This window comes from Oratosquilla oratoria, chromosome 3 (genome assembly GCF_046742065.1).
Source record: "Oratosquilla oratoria isolate Oo_2021 chromosome 3, ASM4674206v1, whole genome shotgun sequence".
Taxonomy (NCBI): domain Eukaryota; kingdom Metazoa; phylum Arthropoda; class Malacostraca; order Stomatopoda; family Squillidae; genus Oratosquilla; species Oratosquilla oratoria.
Window position 1 is genome coordinate 33,089,588 of NC_134779.1, and position 27,678 is coordinate 33,117,265.

Sequence of the window (27,678 nt, forward strand, 5' to 3'; positions counted from 1 at the left end):
TTTTGAATAGTAGAAACTTCAGTGAAAATCTGCTATGATAAATTAAAAAAAAAATAAGTTACAGTTTCCTTTGTTTTTTTCTGATCAAATTAAAGAATTACTCTCTCTTTACAAATTCGAAAGAATGAATGAAATCGGACAAAAAGAAACAGAGATATGGCTATTTAAATATAAAAAACATAAACTTTTCAGGAGAGGCATTTAAAGTTTAAAGGAGCGCACCGGCATTTAAAATCCTCCGGCCGCGTACTCACTCGTGACATTGTCTATTTTTTTACGTTTCCGTTTAAAACTTTAAACAAAACTGAACTGGCTATCGAAAATTTGACTTAATTTCAATATACAGAATGTTTTTTCATGCAATGGGGTTGCCAGATGTCGCCAATAATTTATCTATTTCATTTTATATATAAGAACAGAAACGGAATTGAGCTGTAATATTTGGTCGAAGTGTTACAGCCATCATAGAGAATATTTTGAATACCTGTTGGTAGAAAAAAAGATAATACGATCGCATGCATGACTGGTAGGCTAACAGATACGCGACAGGGTGACATCCTTTCTCCTTTAGCTTTGAAGAGATACCGAGATCCTTGTGGTGATTGACGATTAGTGTTGGGCAAGTTGCCAGATATCTCCATATATATTAATTATAGTAAACAAAACAGAACTGGGTATCAAAATTTTGACTTTATTTCAATATACAGAATGTTTTTTCATGCAATGGGGTTGCCAGAGGTTGCCAAAAATTTATCTATTTTATTTTATATATAAGAAAAGAAACGGAATTGAGCTGTAATATTTGGCTAAAGTGTTACCACCATCATAGAGAATCTTTTGAAATGTTTACCTAAAATTCGTTGATTTTCCAGAATTTTTCGTGTTTTCTTGCCCTACAGTCCCTTAAGACTGTAATGTGATTGTCAGTAAATCAAGAAGAGTTTAGTATCTGTCTTTGCTCATGGTTCGGAAAGAAAAACATTGCAAAGGTTGTTGAGGTTAACTAGACTCTGGGCATAATGTGGCCTGATTAAAAAAAAGAAAAAAAAAAAACACACACACACACACATACACTAGTTTGAGATCTTTTTCTTGAGTGCAAAAAATAGAGAAATTAGAAGAAGCTTTAGGTTATGCTAGTGTTGAATGCATTGAGATATTGCTTGGATTAGAGGCTGACGGGATCAGCCATCCTCTTGCTTCAGGTTCCTCTCGGAAGAGACCCACAGCCCCAGATTTTTAGGCAGTAGCCCATAGATCTCTCAAGAAATTGTACTCTTTCAGGATGCTCGCTGGCTGAATGGGTTAGAGCGTCGCTACTTGCGGCGGAGGCCTAAATGACGGCAATTCGAACCCTTGTCGCAAGCGAGTTGGACCATGGGCATGGTTAATTAAATTCCACACTACAATGTCCTCTGTGTAAGGGGCACAATCCTAGCCTCCTGATATGGGGAAGTTTGTGACGTTAAACTGAATCGGTTACTACGATGGGATGGTGTGTAGGGTGGTTGTATGTTTTGACTTGGCCAGCCCTCTTTTGAGGGGGAAAAGGGCCGTTTGGTATGTAGTTCAGTATCTGAGGGGTGTCTACATCTAAAGCCAGGCCAAGTTAATTGTGGTACTGGTTTGATACCATCAGATGGAGATGATTATTTGTGCCTCATAAGAACATAAGAATGCAAGGAGACTACAAGAGACCATAAGGCTTACACTAGGCAGCTCTGAGTAACTTAATAGATCAATATTCTGAACACAACCTGCAGGTACAAGTCCCACAGAGAAGACCCTCACACACCAGAGAAGAGACACATTAGCACACCTACACTCGGGTCACTATCCATCATTGAGACAGCAGGAACTGCCTAGAGTAGGCCTTATGGTCTCTTGCAGTCTCCTTCATTCTTATGTTCTTAACACAGATTAGGCTTGGCCACAGATTTGAACTACCCCAGATGCAGCCACCACACAGAACACCTCGTACTACCATGTCCAGGGAGACGATTCTTGCAGACGTCCATCATTCAGGACCACCACTACCTGACATAGGTTCCAGGTTGACATTCATAAAAGGAGAAGGGGAGGGAACCGAAAAAAAAAAAAAAATAATAATAATAATCTTATACACGTGTTGTTATTTTGTTGATAGGTGGCCCATACACTTGGTCGTCTAGAGGCCCCACTGGAGATGGTGCGAGGGGAGTAACGGTGTGTGCCCCTGGTGGAGCCATTACTTCCGTACCGTGCTTTACCCTTAGGCAGAACCAGCTTATGAATGGTACCAGGTAAGCAACCTGTTTTCTTTCTCGTTACTGAAGGGGTCCTAGGGAGATGAATAGCAGGAAGAGTACCACCATGCAGCAGGAGCAAGGAAGAGAGTGCATAAGATAGGAGTGAATGGGTGAAAAGAAGATATGGCACAAACAGATGTTCATCCTGTTTGGTCCATTCATTTTGAGTGGATGAGGTGGGGGTGTGGGGGTGTCAACATATAATGAAGCAGTGGGGGTAAACCATCTATAGAGGCACTGTGCCTTGCTGTATTGCTTTCAACCTGACAGTATGGTGAGGGACCTTGAAGTTGTGAAATGGGACGGGTGTCAAAAAGGGTTCTGATGTTGTAGGAAGTGTGTGCTCGATCACTACCCATAGAAGAGATGGAGGGTTGGGGTGGGGTTGGGGGAGGGCCTTTGTTATATATCAAGGTAGTTGATTGAAGTAGTCTTTACACCATATTACCAAGTGGTTGCCACACAGGTGAATAAGATATCCCAGCAGTACCTAGATCAAATGAACGAGTACTACCTAGTATGAAAGGTTTGAATAAAAGCTTAGGCTTTCTTCAGTTTCTTTGTTTACTTACCTTGTATCATCTTCTCACTCATCTTTTACTGGGTGTATGTAGGCCAGTTGAGGAGGATTTGTAGCTCTGGTGTAACATGAGGATCTAGGATGGATTTTTGCTGCATTTTTTGAGCTTGGTTGTAAGCGGTTATGATGGTCCTTCCCTTTGACTCCAGCATTGTGACAGGGTTGTTGTTGTCGTTCCCTAGACTGTCTGTCCGAGCAGTCCCGTCTCCCCAAGGAAGGCCACAGCCGAAACTGGGTTTTCCCACAAATCCTTTATAGAGTGTATGTTGTGTTGTTTGCGTGCATGATTGTGTATAATGCAGTCTTCCATTATGTGTTGTATGGTATGGGGTGAAGTGTTACATCCTGGGCAGCTGTTCACAACACGGTCGTCCAGCCTCTTCTGGTAGCTTAGAAGTGCTGGGTGGTGACCGCATCGCAGTCTGGCCAAGTGGACTCTGTCCTTACGTGGGAGAGAGGATTCAGAAGGGTGGATATCAGGGGGTCTGGCATGCAGCAGTGTGTTGTCTTTCAGTGTGTTAATGGAGCGGTGAGTGATATGATTATGAATATGTTTCCGGAGGCTGGTATTTGGTGGTTGTGTGGAGGAAGAGAAGAGAGTATCTGTGTGTAATAAAGGTCTTTGGGTGTAGTTTTAATGTTTCTTGGTGTGTGTGGGTGTTCTGCTATGTAGTGTAACGGGTGTGATGTGTTTGTGGTGGCTGCAGCAAGTGTTTGTGTGCCTCTCATGTCGAGGTGGTCCTTGACTTTGAGGACTTTTGTTTCATGGTGTAAATGGTCTGTAGGTGATGTATTTGTGCAGCCTGTAATTGTTTTTAGGGCTTTGTTTTGTATGATTTGAAGGGTGTTGTGGTGTGTCTCACTGAGATTAGGAGCCCATGCAGGACTCGCATAATTCATCACTGAGCGTATGCATTGTTTGTATATTGTTATATTAGTTTCTTTGTTTTGTCCAAATGTTGTTCCAGTGATTGACTTAAGTGCGTTAAGTCTAGGTGTGCATTTGTTTTTTATGTTTGTGAGGTGTTGTTTGTGACAGGGTGACAGCTCCAGCTGTCAAGTCATGCTGTGGAAGAGCTGTGCCTTACTGCATTACTCTTGACCTGAGCAGTGTGCCTGAGGGGCAGGGTGACCCTTCATCCTGAAGATGTTGAGGTGGAAAGGTTGGGTTTTGTTTCAACATGATGGGGGTTGGAGGTGCTTTTAAAGGGTGAGAGACTGGAGGTAGTGGGAAGTTTTAGGGATTTAGGGTCACATGTGGCAGGGAATGGAGGCATAGAGATGGAGGGAAGGAAGTAAACATCTTTGGGCTATTAACCCCTTCCATACGGTGCCGCACACGTAGGCGTCATGGGGAGCGAGTGTATTCGCGAGGCTGCCATATCGGCGTCTTGATTATATTTATTGTAGTCGCCCCTCCATAATGACATTCTTTCTAATTCTTTTGTAATCGCATTTTCTATGGTTATCAAAATTCACGGGTGAAGAGAGAACGATCGATATAAGCGGTGACTATATTTTATGATGCGAGTATTATTACGACATGTCGTACGGCTGGCATTGGTTGCTGCCACCGAGATCTAAGTCCATGACACCTACGTGTGCGGCACCGTATGGAAGGGGTTAAAAGGGCCACAAGAAATAGATACCTGGGAAGGAATGCAAAGAGCAGACTAGTGACTGTGTCCCTGGCACTGCATGGAGGAAAGACCGAGTTTGAACGAGGCAGAAGGGAACAGCCGAAACACGTTTTGAGATTAACTACCTTCTTGCTGCATTGCTTCTGACCAGGTCAGTGGGTGGAATACAGGGATGACCCATCATTCATAAGGAGCCAAGATGAGAGGGAAGTAAGGGTGGTGGATGGGAGTGGCTACCTTCCTGGTAAGGGGGAAAAAGCCCCTGGTTTATTGATAGATAGATAGAGATTAAGTAATGAAGTAGGGTGGGGGTTACGAGAATAGATGGAGCGAGAAATGTGGAGGTGAGGTGGAGAGCAGGGGTGGAATGAGAACTGGCAGATAGGGTTGCTTAAAAGATATTTAGATTGTGTGGGCATATGGAAGAAATGAGAGAAGAAAGACTAGATGGAAGGAACTTGAGAGGGGAAGACCAAAGATGAGGTGGATGGATGGGGGTGAAAGGGGCACTAGATACAAGAAGAATGTCTGTTGAGCAAGGAAAAGTGTGCAAAAGATAGGTATGAATGGAGAGTGGTTATAAACAAGGAAATGACATGGCCTGAAGGGATTTCTTCGTGTCTTTTACTTGACTGGATGAGGAGAGTGAGAGGAGTTGCCATGTGATGGAATAGTAGCGTAAACCAGCTTTGGCAGTTGGGCCCTGCAGTGGAAGTCCTGTCTTGTTGCACTGCCTCCAACTTGAACAATGTGGTAGAGGACATGGGTGAAGGAACATCCATGAGGTGCTTAGACGGGAGAGGCAACAAATGGGTTTTGGGATGGGTGTAGGATCGTTATAAGGTGGGTATATGCTTTTGGTATATACCTTCATCATCCATGAGGGGCTAAGATAAGAGTGAAACAAGGGTGGTGGATGAGGGTGGAATGGTGCAGGAGTGAGCACGTGCCATTGACTCGGCTACCCCCCATATAAGGGGATAGGAGATCTGGATGCGTACATGACTCTGCCACCTTGTTTATAAGGGGGGGAAAGGGGCTTTGGCTAATGTAACAAATTTTCACGGAAGTAAACACATTTTTCCCCCCTCCACCCCACAGTATGGCTGCTCCACATGCCACTGGGTGTGTAGGCCTTCTGGTGTCGGCACTAAAACAGCAAAGTATACCCTACTCTCCGTACTCCATCCGAAGGGCCATACAGAACACGGCACTCCCTCTCATGAATGTTGACATGTTTGCTCAGGGCCATGGACTCATCCAGGTAATGTGGACGTTTTAATAAAAGGTGACACATTGCTGTCAGGTACTTCATGGCTTACTTTGCAAAAGTACAGTCAAAACTTCAGATATCATTATGAACTGCAAGTGACTTGATTTGCACATATCTTCATAATTGCATACAAGTCATAAACTTCAGTATGTGTCGCCCCTGTCACTGTTTGTCATGATAGATTATAAGTGTTTAATTTAAGATACTGTATGTTTAGTAGTATAAGATTGTGCATGTTAATTTCTAAGTGAGGGGAGCACTACTGGAAACCTGATTCATATGTATATTATTAAAGCACAACTCATATACCCACACCCACCTCCCAAATGCATTTTGCAGGTAACTGGCCTTACGTACAGGTAAGTGAAAGGGGGACAGCATATGGGGTCTAACCTTTTGACTGCTACTTGTGATTATATTTCTGAGCTCAGGCAGCTGCCACATTTACAGACCAAGTCACGAAATCAGACTTAAGCTAAGAATGACAATTGGTGGTGACGTTTACCAAGAAATTTCATTGTTGTCCATCCATGTACATTAAGACCTCACAAGAGCAGACCAAGTACGAGGGAATCGATCAATCTGTTGCCCCAGGTCTTTTATGGAGGAGACCTGAAGCCCCCAGGTTACTGGTGGTGGGACCACAAGTCACTGAGAGAAGGGGTTTTGTGTTGTTGTCTGGATAGGGAGGTTAGGGCAATGTAGAATGAAGTGCTCGTTGTTGTCTGTGTGGTGGTTGGATTGGGCATTTGGAGTCTTGCCAAGCTAGTTCTGTTTTATTGTGAGGTAGTGACTTGAGCACAATCATGCCACTGTAGTTCTTACTTATATTAACTGGGAGGGTTTTCTTAGTTTGGTTGATGTCTGGGGGAACTTTGTGAAAAATTATCTAGTTTTGGGATAACCTGATATGGTGTAAAGTTTATATGTGGTCATTGATGCACCTCTTCAAATAGATTTTTGTAGTACTCTGAAATTTGAAAGATAGAAAATTATTGGATGCAGCCACATTCTGTTGTACACACACACATGCCCACTACAAACTGGTAAAGCAGCTGGAGCAACTCAAAAGAAAATACCTTCACTGAAGTCACCAAAACACCAAAACAGCATCATAAACAAAAATTTCTGCAAAGCAAGTATCATACCTACAATTCCATAGAATAGGAAAATAACTAAAGGTATACAGAAAATTACACTAGACATAAGTGCCAATTTTCCCTTCGTCAATGGAAGGTGCGGAAAGAGCAATAAAGAAACTGAAAGAAACTCCAGCTGGGGTGGTGGGCATGTGTCAAGAATGAGTGAGGAAAGGCTTGCCAAAAGTGAGGAAAGCAGAAATGGATGGATGGGGAAAGGGGGTGTTGGGTACAAGAGGAATGTATGTTGAGCATGGAAGAGAGAGCACCAAAGATACAAATGAATGGAAGACGGTTGTAAATGACTGAAGAAATAACGTGTGGTGAATGATCAAGAAAAGGATTGGGAACAGAAGGAAGGAAAGTGAAATGGGGGAGTGAAGAGGCGAGTGTATTGATGGCAGAAAACATGCATGCATGTATAAATTTTTTAAAAAGAACTGAGGAAGCATATGAAAGGTATGAATTAAAGAGGACAGAAGCAAAAAGCATGGTGAGGGAGGCCAAGAGAAGAGCAAATGGACGGTGTGAAGAGGTGGGAGTTGGTATGAGAAGAGAGGTACTGTTGTTGATGAAAAAGAAGGCTGTGAGATGGAGATGGACAGTATTCTAACGAGTCATTGAATGTAGAGGAGGATAAGGAGGCTTTGATTTTGGCTGTGGTAAATGCACAGGGGAATGGCAACACCTGGATTGGGTGGATGTCATGTGGAATGACAAAAGGTGAAATGGCTGGTGAGATTGTGTTCTGTGTGTGTCTTGGGGAAGGAAGTGTTTTGCTTGACGAGAGGATTGCACATATAGTACCACTGTAAAAGAGGAAAGGAAGCAAGTGTGAAAGTAGTTTTAGAGGAATGTGTCAAGTGTGGTTGGTGAGGTCTTTGGACTTGAGGATTAGAAGGAGAACAGAGAGAGTGATTGGAGAAGAGGAAGGTGTGTATAGAAGAGGGTTTATAGATCAAGTTTTGGCTGTAGGACTGGTATGTGAGAACTAGCACAAGGTAAGGATTTTTTGGGGCGTTCATGAGCTTGGAGAAGGTGTACAAAGTTGATATGATAGAGATGCATGTTACAGATATATGAAATAGAGGAAGTCTGTTGCAGGCAGTCAGAAGTTATGTTATTAGGAGGGCATATGTGAGGTTTGGGAATGGAGAGAGTGAACGGTTGGAGGTAAATCGTTTTAAAAGTTACTCATAATTAGACTTAAGTAGATATCCTAAAAGAAAATGCTTTCTGATATTCATAGGTGGAAAAGGCTTTAGAACATCTCACGCAACAAGCAGACTGTCTAGAGGACAAAATTCGATTTGTGGTGGAGTGCGGTGGCATGCGCTCAAAGGGAATCCATATCCGCAACTGGTTGGCCGACGGTCCTCGTGATGTGCCCGTTACTGTGGAACCTACCATGCTGGATGAAGCACATGCATGTAGGGGGATTCATGTTTTTGTTGTAGTGGACTTTCCACTTGAGAAAACTTGGTTGATAGGGATTGCGATGTATATTTGAAAGATTATTTATACGTTCTTTTGATCTGTATGCTATTACATGTGTGACTTGTTGCTCTTCCTACCATTTTACAGGTCCAAATGAGAAACTCTCCTTTAATATGGAAATGGTTCTCTGTTGTGATGCACCGTGGGTCAAAGCCCCAGCATGCTTACAGATGTCGTATGTAGTAAGAGCTTTCCAGGTGAGTATTATTTTTGTTTTCTTATATCATTAAAGGCAGATAAGGAAACAAAATCATTTACGTGCCTAAAGATTTAGGGGGGGGGGAGGAAAAACACTGATGATGCAATAATTATCAGAATGTCAGCTTTGCACACGCCTTATCTCATCGAATGTAAAGGAAAATACATGGCTGCTGTCGGGTTTTTGTTTATATAGAAATCCAATTTAGCAATCACTTATAGGATAGATCATAAAATTACCCACTTGTGCACACATTTATTCTTACTTGGTGTAGCTTGAAAGGTGATATGGCCCAAACTCAAAAAATACATTAATTCATACCTAAGTATGGTAATTGGACATCAAGGGTATAGATTAAGTTAGGACTGTACTTGAACTTGAGGCCAGATATGATCAATTGGAGAATAGGAGACAGTGAAGCAACTTTCCTTTGGATAAATGGGGTTGCCAGTTTGAAGCACATGTCCACATTTGACACAGTTAAAATTTAATTTAATTACTCCCCTCATCTCATTACCTTTGAGGTAGTGGATTATTTATCTCTCTCATCATGCCATTTAAGTCTTAATGTGACCTACAATGTGCTGTGATGCATGGAAGGGAGTAGGTGGGGAATGGGGGTGAGGGAGTATGTGTGGTTGATATTTTGATGCAGCCTGAAGGGATTTCTCCTCATCATATCTTTTTCTGCATGAGGGGACAGAGAAGAGGGGGTTGCTGATTGAATGAAGCGGCGTTGTGGACGTGCTGTCTTGCTATTGCTTCTGACCCAGGGCAGTGGGTGGGATGCAGGGATGATCCGTCATCCAGGAGGAGCCAAGTAAAGAGGGAGGGAGTGAATGGGAGTGGAGCATGTGGGGATGAAATGGGTGGGAGTGGATTTATGCTTTTGACTGTGGCTACCTCCCCTGTATGGGGGAAAAAAAACCCTTAGGTATATGTATGCATAAACGACTCAATTCCGTTGATGTGAATGGTTGTCATGTTTATTTCAACAGGTTAGCATAGATCCAAGTGGACTAGAACGGGGAAGAGCCTATTTTACCAGCATTCGGGCCTACAACTCTAAAAAGCCAGAAAAAGGGGTAATGTTTGAAGTACCCATCACCATAGTGGTTCCGGTAGTGGCTCTCGAAAATGGTTATTATTACTCATGGTAAGAGATATTCATGTTTAGTTGTATTGAACAGATAAGGCTGCGTTAGGCTTTAAGGTTGGTGAAGAGTTTAAGTAAGGTCATGTTTATATATTCATGAGAGTGATCCAGATTAAAAGGTACAAGATAGAAAGAACTTGTGAGAGAGCTTCATGAGTTTTTGTATATCTAACGTGTCAGGCACAAACCCTTCTTCAGGGATGCCCTTAAGGTTATAAAACTTATCAAGCTCTCTCCTGAGTTCTTTCCATGTTTCCCTACCTTATATGTAAATGTACATATGTGTGGTTTGACTACAATGGGAGATGGATATGTCAAAGCACACACTCACTTCATGCACATTTGATGCCCTTATTGTCTAAGCATTTCATGGATCAAAGGTCATCCCTGTCCCCAGCCACTCTGCTGGGGTTTAAGGCAATGCAGTGAGACACAGCACTTCCACATGAGGACTTGACAACCCAGCTGGTTTACTTCCACCACTTCATTACACGAGATGAGAAGAACATTCGGAACTTTCCTGTTATTGCCCCACCACTAATTTTATGATTTTTCTGTTGTCTTTGATTTTGTTTATCTTAGGTTAGGTTTGGTTAACATAATCTAACCTATCTTAACCTAACCTAAGATATACAGAAACAAAGACAACAGAAAAATAAAAAAATTAGTGGTGGGGCAATAACAGAAAAGATCCGAATATTCTTTTAGGCCAGTTCATGCATACATTCATTCAGAGCCTCCCTCTGGGGTACCAATGATGGGTACCTGCTTGTGGTGGTTCTGCAAAATGAACACCGGAGGTGCCCATTTTCAAAGCCTGTTGACTCCCACACTTTCCATGGGAAGTGTCAGCCATCAGGGGCTTTATTTAGTCCTTGTCGGTGTTGGATCTCTGTATCTTTCCACTAATGGACGCAAGTATAGGCGAACAAGGCCGCTGTCTTGACAGCTGAACACAAGAAGGGCATATTTCATATTTAGGAGCACAGTGCACAAATCAGTTCACAAATTACAATTGTTACTATACAGAATATCACTACGAACACTCATACATATTTACATATTGTTATGATAGACATAAGACTGTTAATCAAGATATATTTCCATAAGGCATGTTGCAGCAGGGTGACAATTATTGATACAGGAAATTAATTATGGTACACGTATATCCATAGAAAAACAATTTCTTGAAGGTGTGACCTTGCTACACTGTGTCTTGCTACATTGCCTCTGACCTGGGCAGTGTGGCTGGGGTGAGGGATGCTCTTCATCCACAAGGAACCAAGATAAAAGGGAGTGGGATATGTGGACAAACATAAGAATATAAGAATGAAGGAGACTGCAAAAGACCTTAAGGCCTACACTAGGCAGCTCCGTAAATAAACAAACAACAACAGACATATTGGTCCTTACGTGGGTGTTTCAGTCTCTAACCTGTTTATTTATTCCTTATTATTGGGAAACAGGGGAATGCATGTTGAGGAAGGAAGGGAGAAGACAAGATATGGGTGAGTGGAGAATGGTTGTGTATGGATGATGCTGTGGTGCATGGAAGGGAGTGGGTGGGAGATGGGTGGGATGAGGGAGTATGCGTGAATGATATTATGATGCAGCCCGAAGGGATTTCTCACCGTCTCCTCTTTTTCTGTGTGGGGGGATGGAGAGGGGGATTTGCTGATTAAATGAAGTGGTCTTGCTGTGGATGTGTTGTGTCTTGCTACATTTGCTTCTGACCCAAGGCAGTGGGCAAGATACAGGGATGACCCATCATCCAGGAGGAGCCAAGATAAGAGGGAGGGAGGGCTGGCAAATGGGAGTGGAGCATTGTGGGGGTGAGGTGGGTGGGAGTGGATTTGTGCTTTTCACCTTGGCTACCTCCCTTGTAAGGGGGAAAAAGCCGTTGGTATATGTATGTATTAATTTATATATATATATATATATATATATTTTTTTTTTTGTGAAGAGTGGGTGCATGCCTCGGCCAATCACCTCTTATGTAAGGGGAGGGCCCTTTGGAATATGCATACATGTGTGTGCCGCAGAGGTTGAGGTGATGGCAGTTCGAACTCTGCGACTAGTGAGTTGGACCAAGGGCATGGTTCATTAAAATCCATGATACAAAGTCCTCTGTAAGGGGCACTGTCCTAGCCTTGTGATAGTGGGAGTTCATGAGGTTAAACTGAACCATTTAATTTTTTCAGCATCTGACATCATTATGGACCAAAAGCTCTCCTGTTGGCATGGTTTGCCAGTATAATCCATCAGGAATTTGCCATAACAAAGAGTGTATGAAATTTATCATGGATCTGAAAGAGCTAAGAATTAAGTGTACATGTCTGTTGTCATTGTTCTTGAAAGTTATCAGTTGCTCTCCTTGACAAATATTTTAATTTAGTCCCCCAGAAACCTTTAAGGCTGGTCATATACGTCGACATTTCATCATGGTTCCGTCTGGCGCTACTTGGGCTACCTTACACCTGAAGTCATTGCACTGTGAGAAAGCTCAGAGATTCACCATTCATACAGTCTTACTTCAGCCTTCCTATAGTGTACGCACAACAGAACTCTACAAGGTGAAAAATTCCTTCATGTTTTAATTATCCCATTTGTAGATTATGTATTTCCATTTAGAACTATGTAGCAGCAAAATTAACTCCATTATATGTTATTTTCCAGAAAAGTAAATCATGAATCAAATGTTCAGAAATAAAAAATTGTGTAACTTTAATTATTATATAGGTTTATTTGAGCATTGCAACAGAGATTCTTGTTAACTTAAAGATCCATACTTCATGCCTTCCTTAAACTTTGTTCGTTAATATAGATAGGCCAGTTGATTAACCAAGGTGTTCAAAAGAAAAAAAAAGAAAAAAAAAAAAAAAAAAAATCTCAATCAAATACTTGTAAACTGAGAACTACCTGTATGTGTAAGTATTTACTAGGTACAGTAACTTCAAATTTCACAATTTCAATTGTTTTCCACAATTTCTTGTAGAGGCGATTTAAGACAATAATTTTAAAGAATGAATAATTTTGTGGTTATAGGATGATAATTGTTGTTGTAGGTTGTGAATCTTAGTAAGAATGAGAGCACCAGTCTAACCATTGGTGTACGTGGACAATACACCCTAGAAGTGTGCATAGCACGGTGGTGGGCAAGTCTCGTCGATGGGCAGTTGGAAGTAGCCGTTGACTTCCATGGAATACAACCGTCCTTAAATGAGGTATGTACCCAATTTAGAATGAATTTCTACTTCATTGTATCCCTCCAAATGCAGTAAAATCTTGTTAAGGCATACATCACTAAGGAATGATATACGGAATGGAGAAATCACAAAAAATTAAAGGTAAGGAAGGAAAGCTGGAGAGAATTGTGGTGCTGTTTTTCCTAAGACTGTCTGCCCGAGCAGTCCGGTCTCCCCAAGGAATGCATCGGCCAAAACGGGTTTTCCCACAAATCCTTTATGGAGTGTACGTCCCTGGCTGAGCGGGTGAGGGTGTCATTACTTGCATTGAAGGTCAAGGGGATGGCGGTTCGAATCCTGCCACCGGCGAAGTTGCACCAAGGGCATGGTTCATTAAATTCCATGCTACAAAGTTCTCTGTAAGGGGCATCGTCCTAGCCTTCCGATGGGAGGATTGTGTGACGTTAAACCATATCATCATCATGTAGTGTTGTTTGCATGCGTGATTGTGGTGCTGTTGACAAGTACTGTAGCTTTGCTTCCCCCTGTCCCATCCTTGCCCCAGCTGGTAGCACTCTCATGTATGTACGGAAAGGACCTTTCCTCCTTATAAGGGGTGGCTGAGTCAGAGTATATCCTATAAATTTGCCAGTGGCTTTTTCCCCCATACAAGGGAGGTAGCCAAGTCAAAAGGCAAGTACCAACTCCCACCCATTTCGCTTCCATCCACCATTCTTTCTTCCCTCTCGTCTTGGCACCTCATGGATGATGGGTCATCCCTGTATCTTGCCCACTGCTCTAGGTCAGAAACAATACAGCAAGATACAGCACATCCATAGCAAGGCTGGTTCACATAATTGGAAAAAAAAAAATCCCCTCATGCAGAAAAAGAGAAGACAGGGAGAAATTCCTTCAGGCTGTCAAAATATCTTGCATACATAAGAAAGGAAGAGTTTAAATGTTTGAGATGAAATGCCTGAGAAATATGGCAGGGGTTACTAGGCTGGATAGAGTGAGAAACGAGAAAGTGAGGAGGAGAGCGGTGGTAGAAAGGAAGTTGGGAGACAGGGTTGATGAAAGAGTATTGGGATAATTTGGACACAGGGAAAGCATGAGTGAAGAAAAATTAGTAAAAGAAGTGTAGAAGACATTTCTCCCCGTCTTCCCTTTTCTGCATGAGGGGAAGGAGAAGGGGGTTGCCAATTAAATAAAGCAGCCTTGCTGTGGATATGCTGTGTCTTGCTGCATTGCTTCTGACTCAGGGCAGTGGGAGTGATGCAGGGATGACCTATCATCCAGGAGGAGCCAAGATAAGACGGAGTAGGGGGGGTGATTGAGAGTTGGAGTATGTGGAGATGAAATGGGTGGGAGTGGATTTTATGCCTTTGACTTTGGCTACCTCCCTTGTAAGGGGGAAAAAAGCCGTTGGTGTATGTATATACATAACCACTCCCTACTCCCCCTTCCCCCACTCCCTCCCTTCCTTGCTTCACAGTATCATCTATACACAGCCATTCTCCACTCATCCCTGTCTCCTGCCTTCTCCCTTCCTTGCTTATCAGGCATTCCTCTCTTGCTCAACACCCCCTTCACCCCATCCATCCATCTCATCCTCAGTCCTCCCCTGAAATTCACTCCCTCCACCACTGTCTTCCACACCTCTTTTACTAATCTTTACTCATTCTTTCCACGTGTCCAAACCATCCCAATACTCTTTCCTTAGCCTTATCTGCCATCTCCTTTTCCATTCCATGTCTCCTCCTTACCTTGTTTCTCATTCTGTCCAACCGTATAACCCTGACCATACCTCTCAGACATTTCATCTTAAAACACATTTAAACTTCCCTCTGCCTCTCTCAGATTCAAGGTCTCTGCTCCATACAGTGCTGTTGGCACAATCACCCCTTCAGTATATCCATTCACCCAAATCACATCCATCTCCATTTGTTGTCTTTCATCTTCAGCTCCATGCAGATGAAGCATCATTGCTGTCCACTGCCTACTGCTCAGATCAGAGGCAGTGCAGCAAGGCATAGCACTCCTACTGCAAAGCCTGATAACCCCCACTGCTTCATTATATAGTGACCTCATCCACTCACAGTAAACTCCTTTCTGGATTCGTCAATTCTTTATCCGTGTACAACACTCTCCAATCACTCCTATCTTTTGCTCGCTCTCTTCCTTGCTTGACAGACATTCCTCTTATATCCAGTGCCCCCTTTACCCTATCCATCCACCTTATTCTTGTTCTTCTCCAGTTCAGTCCACATACTTCTGCTTTCCATACATTCCGCACTCATTCTATCTACATGCCCAAACCATTTCAGCCTTCTTTAATCATGGCACACCAAGACACATTTTTTTGTGCTTTTTCAATAAAAAAAAAGACCGTAAATAGATACTGCATATATTTACATGCATGTAATGGACATACGGTCATGTTACCACCGTCTTTGTTACTGAAACTACCTATACCCCCACCTGCTGAAATTGAAGGTACATCAAGTCAGTGGACCAAGAGAGGACTTTCTTCTTTGATACCTTTAATGATAATAAGTACTTTATCCTTTTATTTTTACATACATATGGCCTTTTCCCCCTTACAAGGGAGGTAGCCAAACACAAAGGCATAAAATCCACTCCCACCCATTCCATCCCCACATACTCCTCTCCCCCTCACCTCTTATCTTGGTTCCTCCTGGATAACGGGTCATCCCTGCATCTCGCCCACTGCCCTGGGTCAGAAGCAATGTAGCAAGACACAGCACATCCATAGCAAAGCCACTTCAGTTAATTGGCGAACCCCCTTTCTCCGTCCCCTCATGCAGAAAAAGAGAAGATGGGGAGAAATCCCTTCGGGCTGTGTCAAAATATCATTCACACATACTCCCTAACCCCACCATCCCCCACCCACTCTCTTCCATGCATCACATCATCCATACACAACCATTCTTCACTCATTCCTATCTTCTATCTTTTCCCTTATTTATAAATACTTTAAAATAGTAACAAGTATGCATGGGGGGACGGAGAGGGGGGTCGCCGATTTAATGAAGCGGCCTTGCTGTGGATGTGCTGTGTCTTGCGACACTGCTTCTGACCCAGGGCAGTGGACAAGGTGCAGGGATGACCCATCATCCAGGAGGTGCTAAGATAAGAGGGAGGGTGGAGGGGTGTGGAGTGTATTCAGGGATGGAATGGGTGGGAATGATTTTATGCCTTTTCCTTTTTGGGTACCTCCCTTGTAAGGGGGAAAAAGCCTTGGTATATGTATGTATATAAGTAGTAACAAGTACTAATAAGCACTTTAGATAGAGGGTTGATTGTATAAAAAAAAAAAAAAATCATGATTACTCCATTCTAAAGGATTTTGTGTACATGTAGTACAAGAATTACCAGTAGTACTCATGTCAAATAATGTAATTTATTTTGCTTTTCCAGGTGACTTTAGTGTGTGGTGATGGAATCCAAAGAGTAGATGTGAGATCGTCGCTTAGAACTGAAGAGGTGTTGCCTCAGGCAGTTTTGAAGCAACATGGACAGGTTAGACTTCAGTTCTTTGAAGATGAAAAGAAAACATTATGTATTTTGAGCTGTTATAACTCCTCATCTCTTTCACTTTCTCATTTTTTCACTTTGTTGTCTCTCACTTTTTTCAACACCACACAGAAGATATAGAGTTCTCTTTTCTCAACACTCATAAGTCTTTCTCCTCTTTTGCTGTGGGAGGAGATGGATGACCCATCTAGGTGCTGAGACGGGAGGTGTGTTTGAGTGTGTGTGTGTGGGTTGGGTGTGTCAACCCCTTCAGAAGGGCCCGAAGCAGAATTCTCATGACGTGTTCTCTTTGAACAGGTAATTCGTCCCACGGAAAGTCACACAGAAGTTCTTGGTGGTTTAAGAGACACAATTCCTGAAGAACGACCCATTTATCAACTCGTTCTTACGTACAACTTTAGTATAGCCAAAGCTGTAGAGGTAAGACTTTGTACAATGTTAATCAGCTCATTTGATGCAGTTTCTGAATTACTTTGTAAAAATTTTTTCTTACATGGTGATATATTCACAGTCCTGTTCTTAGAATGTTATTACTAATTGGATAATTTTTTTTTCATATACTGTAGGTTACACCCAACTGTTCGTTATTAAGTGATGTATTATATGAATCTGCCTTCGAGTCTCAACTGTGGATGCTATTTGATAGCAATAAGCAGCATTTGGCTTCAGGAGATGCCTACAGTATCAAGCACAGTACTAAGCTAGAAAAGGGAGAATATGTCATTCGTCTTCATGTTAGACATGAACGTACAGATCTTCTAGAGAAGCTCAATGATCTACCTCTAACTCTTCTCTTCAAACTGCCACAGGAGGTAATAAAGGGTTAAATTTGGCTTGCATGTGAAACTTCTGTACTTGTACAATAAGAACATAAGCACATAAGAATGAAGGAGACTGCAAGAGACCATAAGGCCTACACTAGGCAGCTCCGTAAGCCTATACTAAGCAGCTCTGTAAGCCTACACTAGGAGGAAGGACAGTAGAAGACAGAAGATGGGGTGAATGGAGAAGGGTTATGTATGGATGATGCTGTGATGCACGGAAGGCAGTGGGTGGGGGATGAGGGAATATGTGTGAATGATATTCTGATGCAGTCCGAAGGGATTTCTCCCCATCCTCTCTTTTTCTGCATGAGGGGACAGAGGGGGGGGTGTGACCAATTAAATGAAGTGTCCTTGCTGTGGATGTGCTGTGTCTAGCTGCACTGCTTCTGACCCAGGGCAGTGGGTGAGATGCAGGGATGACCCATCATCCAGGAGGAGCCAAGAGGGAGGGAGAAGGGTAAATGGGAGTTGGAGTATGTGGGGATGAAATTGGTGGGAGTGGATTTTATGCCTTTGTTTTTGGCTACCTCCCCTTGTAAGGGGGAAATAGCCGTTGGTATATGTATGTAGGTTTAACCCTTGGGATGTATCATCAGGTGATGCTCATCAGTTGATCCTATACCACACAGAACATCCACACAAAATACATTCACACTCGGATCACTAAACAAACCATCCTGCCACCACCCCAGCATACATATGAGGGAGAACATAGCTTTTGGTGTGTATGTGTGTGTACATGTGTCCATAAAAACTAATGTTTATAGTTTTGATTGTATTGAACCCTAAACAGGTGAAGCTGGATATTTACACAACATTCAACAGTGCGGTGACCAATGGGAAAAAGGCGCAGGCGCTCACTCTGGCACCTCACACAGTCCAGCCCTTCCACATCCTCCCTCCTAGCTTGACTGATAAGTAAGTTGTGTAAAGTTTGCATTTAATTAGTTCAATATTTTGAATGTCAATATGCTGTAAGGAAAAAGGTCAAGGAACTTTTGACCTAGATTTGATTTGCAGCAGTGCATGAATATGAAGCTTGGAGATAGCTTTAATGTGTGGCTTATTGAAGGATAAATAAAGGAAGGAAAATCTGGAGTTATTGTATTTGTGTCTCTAGTTTGTTGCAGTTTTGATGAATCCTTAGCTGGTTAGTGCTTTGCTTGCATCTATGCTCATGAACCCCTCAACTACAGTAATACGTTAATTTTTATTTGGCTAAAGCTTTGCTGGTGTTTATGCCTTTCAGTACAGTGAGTCACCATTCAAATCTTGATCAGTCGTAAATAGACAATTTTATAAACAGCTAAGGGGCAGACTGGAGAAAATGGATACATACATACATATACCAAGGCTTTTTTCCCCCTTACACAGGAGGTAGCCAAAGGAATCTTTATTAATTGAGACCCATGTTCTCCCAAAATTGCCCCTCAGCTGGAAAAAACTGATCAGCAATAGTCTGAACCAGGTTGAAAGGAGGATCTTTTAAGTACCAGGTGTTAAAGAAAATGGAGAAAAATTGGAGATGAGCCAGTTGTTGTTTGCTGACGACACTGTGTTGTAGCAGGATCAGAGGAGGGATTAAGGAAGTTAGTGATGGAGTTTGTAGGCATGCAAAAGGAGGAGGTTGAAGGTAAAAGTAAGGTGATGAGATGTTCAAGGGGAGAGGATGGCAGCAAATTGGAAGTGAGTATTGAGGATGGCAGCAAATTGGAAGTATTAAGGGAGACTGGAAATAGTGGATAGTTTTAGATGCTTGGGTGCGAATGAGGTGGGAAAGGGAGTAGTGGAGATGGAGGTAGAATGTAGATTGAAAGAAGCGAGTATATACCTTGGGGGATTAAAAAGTATAATGAGAAATAGACGTTTGGGAATGGATGCTAAGAGGAGATTGTATGAAGGGGTGATTATGCAGACAGCATTGTATGGGGCAGAAACATGGAACGTAAGAAAGGAAGAGTTTAAATTTGTTTGAGATGAAATACCCAAGAAGTATGTTAGGAGGTACCAGGCTGGATAGTGAGAAAAAAGGAAGTGAGGAGGGTGGGGGTGGAAAGGGAGTTGGGAGATAGTGTTGATCAAAGAATATTGGGATAGTTTGAACACATGGAAAGAATGAGTGAAGAAAGATTAGTAAAAGAGGTATGGAAGGCAGTGGTGGTGGAGGGGTTGAACATGAGTGGGTGATCAAGGATGAGATGAGATGGATGGGATAAAAAGGGGTTTGTGAAAGAGGAGAATGTCTGTTGAGGAAGGAACAGAGAAGGCAGAAGATAGGGGTGAGTGGAGAATGGTTGTGTATGGATGATGCTATGATGCATGGAAGGGAGTGGATGGGGGATGGGGGGTGAGAGAATGTATTTACCTAGTTGTATTTTGCGGGAAGGGGAGCTATGCTCGTGATGTCCCGCCTTTGTATCTTGCAGTGTCTTGTTTGTTTTTAAACTCATGAATGGTTTTTGCGCATACTATGTCATCGTCCAGTTTGTTCCAAGTGTCCAAAACTCTATGAGGAAAACTGTTTTTCTTCAGTTCTCTTCTATAGCTATGTTTTTTGATTTTCTTTCCATGTCCTCTTGTGTTTCTTTTGTCCCAGTTAAGTAAGTTCTCTCTATCGAGTACCTCTGTGCCTCTCATGATTCTGTAGATGGTCAATAGGTCACCTCTCTCTCTTCTTTGCTCCAGTGTCGGTAACTCCAGTTTAGCCAATCTCTCCTCGTATGATAGGTTTGCAAGTGCAGGTGCCATTTTTGTGGCTGCTCTTTGGATTCTTTCTATTTTCTTTATATTCTTTTTGGTACTGGGGGACCACAATGTTGCCGCATACTCTAATCTAGGCCTTATCAATGTAACCAATGTTTTTTTTATCATGTCTTCGTCCAAGTATGTAAACGCCACTTTTATTGATCTTAGCAAGTTGTAAGTCTCCCCGACAATTTTGTCAATCTGTATATCATAGGACAAGTCGTTCGTGATAATTATTCCCAAATCTTTTTCGGATCCTACTTTCTTTACTTCTTTGGTTCCAATTGTATATTTTCCTGATATTCTGTTTTTGCTTTTTCCAAACTCCATTATGCTACACTTCATAGTATTAAAGTCCACTTCCCATTTCTGACTCCAGTTCCATACCCTATTTAGGTCTTCTTGCAGTGCTTCACAGTCCTCATCAGTTTCTATTTTCCTTAGCAGTTTGGCATCATCGGCAAAGAAGCTCATGTAGCAGTTCACGTCCTCGTCCATGTCATATAGATAGCAAACATTATTGGTGCCAGCACAGATCGTTGCGGTACTCCACTGATCACCTCTTTCCAATCTGAATATTTTTCTCTGAGCACTACTCTCATCTTTCTACCAGTCAGAAAGTCCTCTATCCATTTTAGTAGGTTTCCTTGTATTCCTCCTATGTGTTCCAGTTTTTTTAGTAGTTTTCTGTGTGGTACTTTGTCAAAGGCTTTTCGCAAGTCTAGGAATGCACAATCAGCCCATCCATTTCTTTCTTGCACTATGTCTATTAGTCTTGAGTAAAAGCATATTAAGTTTGTGGAGCATGATCTTCCTTGTCTGAATCCAAATTGTCTTAGGTTTAATATGTCATTGTCTTCCAGATGTTTTACCCATCTATTCTTGATTATTTTCTCACAAATTTTGGCTATGGTGCTTGTTAGTGATACTGGCCTATAGTTGGTGGGTTCTTCTTTGTTTCCTCCTTTGTGTATTGGTACAATGTTAGCGTTTTTCCAGTCCTCGGGTATCTTTCCTTCTTTGAGTGAGCTGTTTATTAAGATGTGTATTTTGTCTGTTAGTTCTTCTTTGCACTCCTTTAGAATCCAATTTGCAATACTGTCCGGGCCAGCCTTGATAGATGTTCTGATATTTCCTTTAGTGATGCTGTAAACTCATTCATGAGGGGAGATTTCTTGTTTTTATCTATGTCACAATTTGGTATTTTCTCTCTGGTGAAAACAGATTTAAAGTGATTGTTCATGACTTCGGCCATCTCTAAATCTTCTGTGTATTCTATGTTTCCTTGGCATAGTTTCACCATTTCCTGTTTGTTTTTAAGTTTACCATTCGCATACCGATAGAATAGTTTGGGTTGCTCTTTGCATTTGTCTATAATATCCTTCTCATGGTTCCTTTTTTCCTCTCTTCTCACATTAACATACTCATTTCTATAGTTAACATAAATTTGCCATTTGGTTTGTTTTTTGTCTTTTCTCCACTTTTTCCAAGCTTTGTCCCTTCTGTCTTTTGCCTCACTGCATCTTTTGTTGAACCAACATTTAATGTACTCTCTCTCTCGCTTTTGTCTTGGTACATGCCTGTTTACACCTTCATTGTAGTTTTCCATCAATATATTCCATTTCTCTTCCACTGTTGTTTCTTCCCTGTAAAATATTTCCCAGTTTGCATTCCGGAAGAATGTCTTTAGTTTTGTAAAGTCTGTTTTGTTGTACATCAGTCTTCCTTTCCTATGCTTTTTGTTACTCTCTATGTCTATTTCTTCCTTTAGTACAGTTTCGATGAGTACATGGTCACTCTTTCCAATTGGTGTCTCATACTGGACTTTATGCACTATTTCAGGTTCTGTTGTAAATATTAGATCTAGTTTCGATTGCTCTTCATTATTTCTGTACCTTGTGTTTTCACGGACCCATTGGGTCATTGTGTACTCCATGGTCATATCTAGCAGTACATTGCCTCACGAGTCATCTCCTCCTTGCACTGTCTTGTGAATGATGTCTTGATGCAGCCCGAAGGGATTTCTCCCCATCTTCTCTTTTTCTGCTTGAGGGGACGGAGAAAAGGGGTTCGTCAATTACATGAAGTGGCCTTGCTCTGTCTTGTTGCATTGCTTCTGACCCAGGGCAGTGGGTGAGATGCAGGGATGACCCATCATCTAGGAGGAGCCAAAAAAAAAAAAGAGGGAGGGGCGGTGAATGGGAGTGGAGTATGTGGGGATGAAATGGGTGGGAGTGGATTTTATGCCTTTTGACTTTGGCTACCTCCCTTGTAAGGGTGAAAAAGCCATCATTATGTACAAGGGAGGTAGCCAAAGTCAAAAGGCATAATTCCACTCCCACCCATTTCATCCCCACATACTCCACTCCCATTCATATTCACCACCCCTACCTCCCTCTTTTCTTGGTTTCTCCTGAATGTAATACATGTACATACATATACATACATATACCAAGGCTTTTTCCCCCTTACAAGGGAGGTAGCCAAAAAGGAAAAGGCATAAAATCATTCCCACCCATTCCATCCCTGAATACACTCCACACCCCTCCACCCTCCTTCTTATCTTAGCACCTCCTGGACGACGGGTCATCCCTGCACCTTGTCCACTGCCCTGGGTCAGAAGCAGTGTCGCAAGACGCAGCACATCCACAGCAAGGCCGCTTCATTAAATCGGCGACCCCCCCTCTCCGTCCCCCCATGCATAAAAGGAGAAGACGGGGAGATATCCCTTTGGGCTGCGTATATATATGTAAAGAATGTTTAAATGAGCTGAATCAGTTTTTCATGTCCATGTACCATTCAGCATTGAGCCAGTATGAATATATCATTCATGTACCAGGAGGCTTTCATTAGCTATGGTTACACGTGAAAATTTTTAACCACATCACAGTCTTGTCTCTTTCATTTATTTGATTTTATGTTGATAGGGTGAGGATGGGTAGTTATAGGTGCAGGAATGTGGTATCTTGAAAGTTCATTTTAATTCTAGGTAATCTCTTAGTATCAGTACTTGGTGTATATATTATGTCAATACATGAAGTCGCCATATGATATTGTTTACATTGCTTTATGATCCTATGATTTGATGTATTGGTCTATGTGTAGAGAGCTTTGGCAGACTACTTTTTTCTGTAAAATGGAGTGCATGGAGGATGAAGCCAGATTGGTTGCAAGGAGAAATCTGTTTTGTTTGCATTTTGCCAGCATGATACTGTCAAACAGATTAGCCCTAGGTTGCCTCAAACATCAGCATTGTGGCCTTGGAATTGTTTTGTGCTGCTAACTTGAAAGATATCTCGCTGAGCAGTTGAAGCATGGTACAGTGAAACCATTTTACACTGGTTTTCAGTAGATTTGTTGCATTGAATTTGAGTACTTTTGGCTGGTACACGTAGTGTAATTAGATGTTATTATGAGTAACCAGGTAGAGATAAGTAGATTGTTTCTTGAAAACTATTTAATTACCCAAATTTCAGGAATTTAATATTATACACAATTTTCCTCTTATATTCAAATTATATAGTGTGAAATGGTGCTTTCCCGTCAGAGATGTGCGTAGGATGAGACGCTATCTTCATTTGTGTGGAAAATAAATCCAGATGTATTATGCTGTTGTGATTGCAAGTACATATTTGTGATTATTTAATAGACTCAGCCTCCTAAATGTGTGTGTTTGTGTGGAGGGAGGGAGGGAGAGAGGGAAAGAGGGAGAGAGGGAGTGAGAGAGAGAGAGAGAGAGAGAGAGAGAGAGAGAGAGAGAGAGAGAGAGAGAGAGAGAGAGAGAGAGAGAGAGAGAGAGATTATATAGTATATATTATATATATCCAGGACACCCTAAGTGACCCAGTGTTTATATTATCCTTATTAATTTATCTTTTGTATGGGATTAGGCTAGTTGATGGAAGAAGAAAGTAGTTGTTTATTTGCTTAATATGTGCCCAAGTAAATCACTGTTTCTGAAGATGTTAATCCTTGTAAGACGGAAATAGTGTTGTTAGTTACTCCTTATGTTGCTGTATATGATGTTAATTTCTTTCCCTACAGAACCTTGAAGAGCTTAGGCTTGTGTCCAGGCCAGATGTTGCTGGGTACGCTTTCATTTTCCAAGGACGAGCAAGTGAGAAAAGCTGTAAGTAGCCACAAGTTTGGGGCCATTCGAGCGAGGCCGGTAAGAAACCAGCTGGTCTTTAAGATTTACTTTCAATACTTTTGATAAGTATTTGCTTGATTTTTAAGTGATCTATTACATGTACATGTAAACATGATGATTTAATGTAAAACATGCATTATATTGATGTTTACATTTACATATATGTATACATCTAGGTCTCTTAATCCAATACTCGCCAACCGCCACCTGTGCAGACGTTTGGGCCCAGGAGGAGATGAACCCACTTTGGGAATTGCCCCCCCCCAGGAGGACATAAAACACCACCATTTCCAAAGTGGGTTTATGTTCTGGGCCCAAATGGCTGTACAAGTGGCAGTTGGATTAAGAAATCTAGGTGTATATAGTTCTTCATATATACATAGTGCCCAGTAAATAATGTTACATATTTATTGTTATCTACTCACAACTTGCAATTTATGGAATAATATGAACACTTGCTATATACTATTTAAAAGTGTATAGTTTTATTTCTTTGCATGAATGCCCATCTTGCTTGGATAACTATTCAGTGAGACAGCATGAGCACACACTTTATATTTCTCCATTACTCAGTCCAAAATTTGTAAAAACCTTGGAAGAAATGGATGGCTAAAAGATAATTTCTAGTTGTAGAAGATCTCAGTGATCAGCTATATGGATGTTCTTCATTTATTTTTGAAATCAGGGTGGAAGGAAAGTGCAAGGTGAGGGCAGCCAAGAGGAGAGCAGATGTAAAGTTGGGTAGGTGTATGGCTGAGAACTTGGGACAGAATAAAAAGATGTTTTGGAAGGAAGGAAAAGGGTGCAGATAGACGGATGTTAATGGACATGAAGGCAGTAAAGGGAAGACGAGTAGAATATTTTGGGTATCTGTTGAATGTAGAGAACAGGGATACTTTGATTGTGGGAGTGGGAGATGTCAGGAAAATGACAAAGATGGAAGGGGAGAATGATAAGGCTAAAGGAAGAGGATATACAAATAACATTAACCACTTTGGTACAATGACGTCCACATAGATGTCATGAGGCTTGAGTAGGTACATGAAGATGCTGGTGTCACCATCTTCATTATATATTTTTTTGCAGTTGTACATGAGTTACCCTTGGATTCTGTGAACTGGTTTGATGATGTTTTCTGTGTTTATTATTACTCAGAGTAAAAGAGAATGAGTAATACAACAGTGACTTTATATTTTATAATGCAAGTAGTGTGATGAATCGTATGTTTGGCAGCCGATGCTGTGCATGAGAATTTTAGTTGTATTGAAGCCGTTAAAAGACCTGAAAGTTGGTAAAGCACCTTGGTTAGGTGGTTGCCATGTTATGTGTCTGAAGGGAGGATTACTGTGAAATGGCTGGCGAGATGGTGTAATGTGTGCCTAAGGGAAGGAAGTGTACCCATGGACTGATGGAGTGCATATATAGTTCTGTTAGACAAGGGAACAGGAGACAAATATGAATGCAATGGTTTTAGAGAGATCACTGTCAAGTATAATCACTAGAGTGTATGGGGAGCGTGAGTTAGAGAATTAGGAGAATGGAATAGTTCAAGAAGAGCAGTGTGGGTGAATGAAAGGAAGAGGATGTGAAGATAAATTTTTGTAGCGAGACATTTGAGGCAAAGGGTAAGGATGTCTCTTGGGCATTCATAGATTTGGAGAAGGCATATGACAGGGTTGATAGATGTTATGGGATGAGTTGCAAAAGTCTTGGATAGGGAGAGATCTGTTGAGGGTGGTTGTAAGATTGTGCGAGGGTTGGGAATAGAGAAAATGGGTTGAGATGAAAATGGGGCTGCACCAAGGTTGTGTAATGTCATAATGTCACCATGATTGTTTAACTTGTACAGTACTACCTCCCATTAATGGACTAAAAGGGGGGTAACGGTGTCCGTTGATGTGAATAATCTGTTGATTTGGAGTGGTTTTTGGGTGACATAGTGATTGCATGCACTAAACAACAGCACCAAAAACACAGCAAAAACACTGCAAACACAGCTAGTTAATGCGTTAATGAGAGGTCTCACTGTATATGAATGGGGTAGTGAGTGAGGGAAACACAAGTGTGCTAAGCAGGATTTTGGAGTTGAGGAAGTGGGAGGTTGCTGTGTTGCTGTGTGCAGGTGACAAAGGATTTACAAAGGCGGAGCATACCGACAGGAGACCATTTGATCCATATCTAGGTCGGATGCGAAAAAAAAATCATATTAATAATAAGATAATAAATAAAAACTATAATAATGTAAATAACAAATAAAATAAATAAATGCATAGGTATAGTTAAATAATAAACAAACAGGTAAATAGTAAATAATAATATATTGACATATAACTAATAACAAATGAAAATCAGACAGACAAAAGATAACAAAACAAAAACAAATAATACAAGATAAATTATAATCATTACAGCATCTTACACTTGTAGCCAATTCAGAGGAGACTGAAGCAGCTGTTGGTGGAATTTGGGGGAATATGTGAAAAGAAAACTGAGGGCAAATGTCAAAAGTAAGATGATGAAGTGTACAAGGGATATTTGTGTCATTTTGACATTTGGAAATAAACTTTTCTACTGGGATTCGAACCCTCGCCTGAGCGGCTTGCTTCATAGTCCGTGAACTAATTCGTTCTGTTTTGAAGGGTTGTGGTGACGTGACGGTACGGTCTTCACCTTCTACGAAGCAAGCCGCTCAGGCGAGGGTTCGAATCCCAGTAGGAGAGTACAAGGGGTATGTTCGGGATGGGTCAAAGGCCAGTTTTAAAGTGTAAGATGGATCCATCTGTACTCGAAGAGCTTCTTCCCCTTATAAAGGAGGTAGTCAGTCAAGGCATGCACCCAATCCAATCCACCTCCCTTGCTACTCTCTCTTCTTAGCTCCCTGTGAATGAAGAGTCATCCCTGCATCTCACCCACTGACCAGGTCAGAGGCAGTGCATCAAGACAGCACATCCATAGCAGGGCCACTTCACTTGTACAGCAACACTCCCTCCGTGTCCCCTCATGTGGAAAATAGAGAAGATGGGGAGAAATCCCTTTGGGCTGCATCAAAATATCATGTATACACAACCATTCTCCACTTGGCCCTATCCCCTGCCTTCTACCTTCTCTCCTCAACAGACATTCCCCTCTTGCTCAAAGCCCCTTTCGCCCCATCCATCCATCTCATCCTTGATCAACTCCTCAAGTTTACTACATCCACCTCTGCTTTCCACACTCCTTTTGCTAAACTTTCTTCACTTATTCTTTCCAAGTACACAAACCATCCCAATAATCTTTCATCAGCCTCATGTGCCAACTCCCAGTCCACCTTATCCACCTGAGTGGAGGTGGTATATTATAGAATAAACAGAGCAAGTAAATGTTTGTGGGGGGGGAAAAAATGTTACAAGAAATGGTGTCTGGGGATGGATGCAAAGCAGCTATGTAAGGGAGTGAGTGTGGCCA

General features: G+C 41.8%; 1 protein-coding gene across 3 annotated transcripts in view; it reads left to right on the plus strand.

Moving 5' to 3' along the window:
- The window catches only part of TppII (Tripeptidyl-peptidase II), a 51,469-nt gene that overhangs the window by 14,440 nt on the left and 9,351 nt on the right, over positions 1 to 27,678 (plus strand). For 2 of the 3 annotated variants that reach the window (XM_076178858.1, XM_076178840.1), the window contains exons 10-21: positions 2,147 to 2,282; positions 5,610 to 5,772; positions 8,170 to 8,350; positions 8,505 to 8,614; positions 9,615 to 9,772; positions 12,168 to 12,345; positions 12,838 to 12,996; positions 16,399 to 16,500; positions 16,813 to 16,935; positions 17,082 to 17,327; positions 18,133 to 18,257; positions 24,129 to 24,252. In XM_076178858.1, coding sequence (XP_076034973.1) covers positions 2,147 to 2,282; positions 5,610 to 5,772; positions 8,170 to 8,350; positions 8,505 to 8,614; positions 9,615 to 9,772; positions 12,168 to 12,345; positions 12,838 to 12,996; positions 16,399 to 16,500; positions 16,813 to 16,935; positions 17,082 to 17,327; positions 18,133 to 18,257; positions 24,129 to 24,252 — 1,805 coding nt within the window. The remainder of the gene's footprint in view (positions 1 to 2,146; positions 2,283 to 5,609; positions 5,773 to 8,169; positions 8,351 to 8,504; positions 8,615 to 9,614; positions 9,773 to 12,167; positions 12,346 to 12,837; positions 12,997 to 16,398; positions 16,501 to 16,812; positions 16,936 to 17,081; positions 17,328 to 18,132; positions 18,258 to 24,128; positions 24,253 to 27,678) is intronic. The other variant, XM_076178849.1, reaches the window with a different exon arrangement.